The sequence below is a fragment of the Gopherus evgoodei genome, chromosome 11 (genome assembly GCF_007399415.2).
Source record: "Gopherus evgoodei ecotype Sinaloan lineage chromosome 11, rGopEvg1_v1.p, whole genome shotgun sequence".
NCBI lineage: Eukaryota > Metazoa > Chordata > Testudines > Testudinidae > Gopherus > Gopherus evgoodei.
The window spans coordinates 14,301,629-14,309,859 of NC_044332.1; the positions used below are offsets into that span (position 1 = coordinate 14,301,629).

The window sequence follows — 8,231 nt, forward strand, 5'->3', positions numbered from 1 at the left end:
TAGCGTTGGCCAATGCTGTGGAAATCATAAACATCTCATCATTTAAAAGGAAAATAATTCTAATGTGGATTTTGCTTCTGTCTCTTTCAGTCTATCCGAGAAGTCACGGGATACGTCCTGGTAGCTTTGAATCAGTTTGAGTACCTCCCGTTAGAGAATCTACGCATCATTCGTGGGACAAAACTCTACGAGGACCGGAATGCCTTGGAGATATTTCTTAACTACAAAAAGGATGGTAATTTTGGACTCAGGGAACTTGGCCTGAAGAACTTGACTGGTAAGGAAAACACCTATAAATAGCTGATTGGTCATAGGGGCAGCTGAGTTTGCTGAATATTACACAGATGCCCTCGGATACTAGCATTATAGAGGGGCCACATGTGTACCTAGATAGAGAGGCATGTTGAAAATTGTATACAGTTAAAAGATTTATAGATTTATCTAATCTAGTTACCTTTTTGGTGCCAAGTAATAGTATTACTTTCAGAGTGGTAGCTGTGTTAGTCTGTATCAGCAGAAAAAAACAAGGAGTCCTTGTGGCACCTTAGAGACTAACGCATAAGCTTCTTGGGCTAAAACCCACTTCATCAGATGCATGGAGTGGAACATACAGTAGGGAGGTATAAATACACAGCATATGAAAAGATGGGAGTTGCCTTACCAAGTGAGGGGATCAGTGCTGATGAGCCAATTCAATTAAGTTGGAAGTGGGCTAGTCTCAACAGTTGACAAGAAGGGGTGGAAATCACTTTTGTAGTGCCAATGAGGCCAGTGTAAACAAGGTAGCTCATTTCAAACAGTTGACAAGAAGGTGTGCGTATCAGCAGGGAGAAATTAGTTTTTGTAGTGACCCAGCCACTCCCAGTTTTTATTCAGGCCTAATTTGATGGTGTCCAGTTTGCAGATTAATTCCAGTTCTGCAGTTTCTCATTGGAGTCTGTTTTTGAAGGGTTTTTTTGTTGAAGAATTGCGACTTTTAAGTCTGTTATTGAGTGTCCAGGGAAATTTAAGAGTTCTCCTACTGGTTTTTTAATGTTATAATTCCTAATGTCAGATATGTGTCCATTTATTTTTTTGCATAGAGATTCTTTGGTTCTGATACAATATCTTGTGATTTCCCAATCCAAAGGATGGCGTTGGCTAGAAGGAGTAGTCCAAATTATAGTATTGACTAGAAGGAATTAACCTATAAAGAAAGGTTCAATGGCTGGAATTGTAGGTATGAAACAGGTTTCAAAAAGCAGGGCCAGATTTTTAGCCAGTGTAAATTGGCGTAGCTGCTCTGAAGACAACAGAGCCGCACTAGTTTACCCCAGCAGTGATCAGGGCTGCTGTGTTTCGGTGGATACTACCGAACAGCATATGCCCTGGAGACAGTGAGAGCTCTGGCTAAAATGCAACTGTTTGTTAATATGCAACCAAAATATAGTGTGTTTGTGTGCACGCTCTCTCTCTCTCTCTCTCTCTCTCTCTCTCTCTCTCTCTCTCTCTCATATTAATACACACACACACACACACACACACACACACACACACACACACTTGCTTTAGGTAAAGCATTTCCTTTATTCCCGCTAATGCTTTTGCTTCTCTTTCAACTCTAGCTTGTGTGACGCAGAAATATTTTTAAAAGAGCAGATGAGCTTTCACTAAGTTATGTTTCAAAGCCAGATGCACATTAGTGGCTTTATGATGGTCAGTTATCCATTATTTATTGCTTCTGATGCAGTTTTCTTGATGCAAAAATGTCTTCAGAATTGGCACTGTGGCCCATTTTCTTTTTTTTAATTGGTGAATATGGGGCCATATCCTGAGCTGGTGCAAATTAGCCTAGCTCAACGTCCGCTCAGGGTCTGGACTTTGGTGTCTGAGATTGAAAGTCAGATTGATAACCCTGGCTAGCATATAATAGAATGCAGGCAGCTGCTGTGCAGACTTTTCCAGAGAGTTCATTCAAAGCCACCTTATTTATCGTTGGTACCTCATGAGGAGAGGTTATCAACTGTGATCATTTTATACCACACTCTGGTGGTTTCGTGACATGGAATCTCTCTGCTAGTGGCTAATTGCAGACTACAAACTGTAACCCCAACTGGATTTGACATTTGGCCCTCAGTACAAAAAGGTGTAGTTGAACCTTTTTGAACTGAGTTTAGGCACCCTGTCATAAACAGATAGCTAAGGGTTAATGTCTCTTTCACCTGAAGCACCTGACCAGAGGACCAATCAGGAAACCGGATTTTTTCAACTTTGGGTGGAGGGAATTTTGTGTCTGGGGTCTTTGTTTTCTGTCTGCCTGCTTTCTCTGAGCTTTGGAGAAGTAGTTCTGCTTTCTAATCTTTTGTTTCTAAGTGTAAGGACAAAGAGATCAGATAGCAAGTTATATGGTTTCTTTTCTTTGGTATTTGCATGAATATAAGTGCTGGAGTGCTTTGATTTGTATTCTTTTTGAATAAGGCTGTTTATTCAATATTCTTTTAAGAAATTGCCCTGTATTGTGTCACCCTAATACAGAGAGACCATTTGTATTTTTTCTTTCTTTTTTATATAAAGCTTTCTTTTAAGACCTGTTGGAGTTTTTCTTTACTTCAGGGAAATTGAGTCTGTACTCACCAGGGAATTGGTGGGAGGAAGAAATCAGGGGAGATCGGTGTGTGTTGAATTGGCTAGCCTGATTTTGCATTCCCTCTGGGGGAATAGAAAAGTCCTTTTTGTTTCCAGGACCAGGAACGGAGAGGGGGAGTCACTCTGTTTGGATTCACAGAGCTTGTGTCTGTGTATCTCTCCAGGAGCACCTGGAGGGGGGAAGGGAAAAAGGATTATTTCCCTTTGTTGTGAGACTCAAGGGATTTGGGTCTTGGGGTCCCCAGGGAAGGTTTTTCAGGGGGACCAGAGTGCCCCAAAACACTCTAATTTTTTGGGTGGTGGCAGCAAGTACCAGGTCCAAGCTGGTAACTAAGCTTGGAGGTTTTCATGCTAACCCCCATATTTTGGACGCTAAGGTCCAAATCTGGGACTAAGGTTATAACACACCCCCATCCCCAATTCAAGCCTTTTTCTGTGTTGTTGTATAACACATGGGTGCCAATAGTTCCCTTTTGTTCATGTCTAGCTGGGTTGTACAGCTGTGCCTGAAATTAGCAGATGCTTTTAAAAAGACAAAAAGATGACTGATTTGACCTAGCAATTCACAAATATCCCCGTTATTGTTATATTACATGCTATATCCTCATACTGAACTACCGTGGCATTCTGGAAACATGGGCAACTTTTTTTTTTTCCAAAAGACTTATGAGCATAAATCACTTAGGCCCAGATTTTTGAAGCTATATAAACATTGTTGTGCTCAGCATTGATGGAATTTAGACTCAAGCGCCTACACCCTTTTGAAAACGTGTAGGCTCCTAAATCTGCTAGGCACTATGATGCTGAGTGCAGCAATGCCTAAATAGCTTTAAAAATCTGGGCCTAAAGCACTTAGGAAAACTGACTTTGAATCATGCTTAAGGAGCCTCAGTCACTTCTGAAACTGGAAGTTATGCTCCTAAGTCAGTAGTGCACGTGGGGCATTTCCCCCCATGATCCACGGACCCCCCCCATCACCCTGTTCTGCATTATCCTTAAAGCGACCTATTTCAGGCAAATATAGAGACACACAAGAAATAAAGCATATTGTGGTTTACACAAGAGTGCACTACATTGGGTGCATTGCAAAGCATGAGACAGAAAAACCAGTTACATTCCACCTGTGGAGGTATGTTATCAGCACTTTAGTAATCTGTAACTTGCTATGATTTATTGCTAACAGAATTTGTTTTCTAGCTACAAAAGAGAACCTGACACATTAAAATATATATTTTTAAAACCCCTAAATAACACTGCAGTTCTATAAATAGCTCCTAGAGCGCAAACAATCAGAGTTCATTTGCAATATCAGGCAGCATTAGGTTGTAAATGAGGGCAGAAAGAGCTTAACAGCCCATCTTTTAAGTAACTGGGCTCCCTTTGTGGTGCTAATACCTCTGCAGAGGGTAGGCTTGAAACAAAAACAGTAACACTTTCCTGCTGGCTTCTCAGCCCCAATATCAGATCCTATACAATACACACATCTTTTCAGCAGTGATGTCCCTGCCAGAGTGAGTTGTGATGCAACTCTGGCATTACTCATCTCATCAAACAGATAATGGTGTTGATTGAGTTCTCTATTATGCCCATCACCCCGATGTCTGAGTGCTTCCTTTAGTCCTTGAAGTCCTATATCTATTTTTCTCCTATTCCCCACCTCCCAATTTACCCTTCCTTTCTCTCCAGTCCTAGGATTCTTCCAACCCTTCTGATATAAGATGTTCATCCAGATGGTCTGTAGCTTCATGTAACTTAGGGTATGTCTACACTGCACGAAAAGATGTGTTCAACCCCCTTCTGCTCTATAGGCTTTAACTTGAGCTGCTAACCTAAGTTAACAGCCAAATTGCTATGTCTTAAATGCTATTTTAATCCATGTTAGCGAATGCAGGTTAGCTAACCTGAATTAAGAACACACCTTTTGTTTTTGTTTTGCACTATAGACATACTCCTAGACTAAAGAGCATTCGTACCAGACGGTAGAGGGGTTGGGTTTTTTAACAGACATTTAGCCATGGCTTTGCTGGCTCGTAGGGTGAAACAGCTGCTGTTTTAAGTTCCCAGCTCAGGATTTCATTCCTGAACCAGCTGCCATGCTCCAGTTCACTGTTTATTTGACTCAGAGACATTCCTTGTAAAGACCACTTTTATATGACTGGCACAGCATCAGATCTATGCAGTAAATAATTTCATTTTCCTTTCTTTCAAATAAGCCTGATAACACTACTCTTAGCTCAGTCTCAGGCACTTTCTTATTATGGAGTATTGGTGATTGGATCCACATCATCTGACTTAGGTTTCTACAAACCCTCTCTTGGAACTTGTTGCTCAAGATTTGTCATTGTCTCTAGGAAGAAAAGTGGCTCGCCCCATTAACTTTTACCCTTGTAGCAACTTGCATGGAATTTGGAGGGAGGAGCATAGGTTGCAGGCGTGAAGAATTTGGAGGAGGCACCAGGATGCTGTTCTTGGTGCCCATGGTTAGAATGCTAGCTGCAGTTGCATCATCTCTGTAAATAGTTCTCTTAATAAACAGCCAGTTTAGTTTTACAAGCGTGGAGTCCTTTCATGTTATTACCCAGGATTTGGTATGTGAAATAAAGACTAGCCTTCTCTAAGTGCATAAAAACAGATTCCTGGGGCTAAAGATGAACTTATGCATACTTCCAGATAATCAAAATATTGTCTAGATAGCACATGGCCCATTGCCAATTGGAATACTGCTGATGCATTGGCTATCCTTTCTCATAACCAGCTTCCTACTGTAAATACCATCTCCAGAGCACACTAATATTTAACACAAATTTGCTGATATCTTTAGCACAATTGTAGAATACATACTATTCTTCCTAACTGTGCAAAACTAACCTGAGGTTGTGGAAGTGGATGACATTACACCTTTCAGGGTTGGATTAGCTGTGAATTTCTGTCTACACAGAGTGTAAGTAAGATAAAATACTTACCGGTACGGAGGCCTGCCTCCAGGCCCCTGGAAGGGGCAGTGCTGGGGGGTCAGCATCCCCCAGCCAGCCCTTTAGCGCTGCCCGGCCCGCGCTGCCTGGGCTCCTGCCATGGTCATGGTGGTGGCCGGGAGCCCTGGGCCCTTTTAAATCACTGGGCCCCTGGGCAGCTGCCCCTTTCCCCCCCCCCCATCAGTGGCTCTCGGGGTGGGAGAGGGGTAGCAATGTTAAAGCACTGCCACAACAGTGCTTTAACATCGACTGTGTACGAGCCGATACTGGTGGCCAGTTCTTACCGGTACTCCATACCAGCCTACACTGGCCCACTTTCACCTCTGTGTCTACATATCCCAGCAGCTCCATATCAAAGTCAGAAACAATCATCGTAACCCCAGTCTTGTATTTAATTTAAGATGAAATTATCCTGACCAGTGCCTGTTCCTGAAGCTTCTGCTTCGTTGCAGATTTCAACAGATTGAACCTTGCACAGTACAATTGTTCTAGCTAACTAAAGCCTGGGTGTAACCCTCTGAACGACATGTAAAACTAGTGAAGCACTCTTTATTGGATTTCTGCCCTGTGCAAACAGTTAAGGCATTTTTTTTCCTGTTTGTGCAGTGCCTACCTCAGTGGGGGTCCTGGTCTGGCAATGAGATTCCTAGATGTTACTCATCATATAATTGCTGATGATGCTTCCACCTCTAGTGACAGATGTGGACTCAAGCTTTACAATCCCATTCTTTCCACCAGGGCATGGATGCCCCAGCAGACTTTGAGACTGCGTGCTCAGTGCTGTACCACATACACATGCAAACACAGGCCCTTGCCTTTAATAACCAAAGGCGTCACTCCCTCCTTTTAGTGTGGCCACAGACTGAAACCAAGTCCCATAACTGCATCCCTTTCTCACATACAAAGACAGTATTTTCGGTTTTTCTAACCAAGTATTGTGTTCTTTTCAGTATGCTGTCAACAGCTGTGTTTTTATTGTCAGATCTGTGTCAAGAGCTATTTTATATTTGAACTTAACTTCAAGTGCTTTTGGTTTTGTACCTTATCTGCTATATTCAAATGATACATGCAAATGCCCTGTTATATTCTACTTTTATACCCCACAAAAGGGCTCAATTCTACCATCAGTTGCCACTTAAATTTTCCATTTACCTCAGCAGCAGTCCTGTCTGTGAAACGACAGTAGGATCAGTTCCTAGAAATGTGAAGCTGTTCCAGAAATCTGGGCTATAAAAACATATTTCTCACATTGGAATATAAAAATGTAATCACACACCTCTGAAATCTACAGTCAATTATTCCACATATGCATCAAAAGCAAGCAGCTGTTATGCTAACAAACTGGCTGCTGCCATCTCAGCCAGGCTCCACTTGGAACCTTCATAATCTCTGCCAGGCACCCTTAAAATAAAACGCAAGCTTAAAATATTGAACATATTATACAGTGTGGTATTAACAGGACGCACTCTGTGTAGCCCAAGACTATGCCTTCTCCTTCCATTCATTAGGAATTACCTATTGCAAATCATTTCTGACTTCACAGTGTAGCGAGGCAGTCAACCGTAGTTCATCCAATGAAAGGCATCATCAGTGCCCACACATGGGGTATTCAGTATATATCGAACAGCTGATGAACAAGTTCCATTTGTGACATTTATCTTCATGAGTGAGGCAAGGCAAAAATGGAAGGATAATTCACAAGCTCCATACCTACTGTCGAGGTATCCCATATTTTCTTGCGTGAAGATAAATGTCATGACAGAGATCGGGTATGATGAATTGTATAATCTACAAATGAGCAGTGGTTTTCCTTCTTGGCGTTTTGGGATTGTAAATATGAGTCTGTAAAAACCTGAATCGCTTAGAATCTGTAAAGAGTTTTAAATAGATTTTTGGAGTCATCAGTTAATAATAATACTCAACTCTTTTGTAGTGCTTTTGAGTAGCAGAGATCTTAATAGCATATAAATGGCTTCCGAGTGCTGACTTGCATTTTCCTGTTTAGTCGTACTTTCTATTTATGCATCCTTGAAAAAATATTATTGTTAAGATATCTGACTGAAAAAGTGTTAATACTTCATACAGTTAACATACAGCCTAACAGCCTCAATTTTGATGGTTAAAACCTGGAAATCTAGCTTACGGAGGGAGTGGGAAGAAGGGAATAAAATTGTTTTGTTTTGAAGGATTGGAAATGGATCCATTGTTAGGGGTTTTTTTTTGGAGCTTTTATCATTTTCATGTGTTGATTTAAATATTTTTGTTGAAAACATTGATGAATTTTGTTTATCGAAAAGTGTGATTTCAGTAAATGAAGAATATCTAATAACCATTTTGATAAAACTTTTGATCATTTTTTCTATTAAACATTCCCCCCCAATTGAAAAATGCTTATTGCAAAAAATAAAAAATATTGATAATTTTTGGTGAATTTCAAACAAAACCAACAAACACACAACCTTTTTTTTAAAAAAAATTCAGCTCTTGTTTCAGCCTCCCTAGCCTCCATGTATAAAAAACCTTAATGATTAGAAAGGGTGGTATTAAGTTGATGCCTGCTGCATCCAGTGGAGATGATGAACTGATCAGGAGGGGGTTTTATACTCACTTGGCGACCTGCTAATCTTGTCAGTT

General features: G+C 41.0%; 1 protein-coding gene across 6 annotated transcripts in view; it reads left to right on the forward strand.

Annotated features, from left to right (window-relative positions):
• Positions 1–8,231, forward strand: part of ERBB4 (erb-b2 receptor tyrosine kinase 4) — a 1,029,410-nt gene that overhangs the window by 571,519 nt on the left and 449,660 nt on the right. For all 6 annotated transcript variants that reach the window (XM_030580258.1, XM_030580260.1, XM_030580261.1 and 3 more), the window contains exon 3: positions 91–277. In XM_030580258.1, the coding sequence (XP_030436118.1) occupies positions 91–277 (187 nt within the window). The remainder of the gene's footprint in view (positions 1–90; positions 278–8,231) is intronic.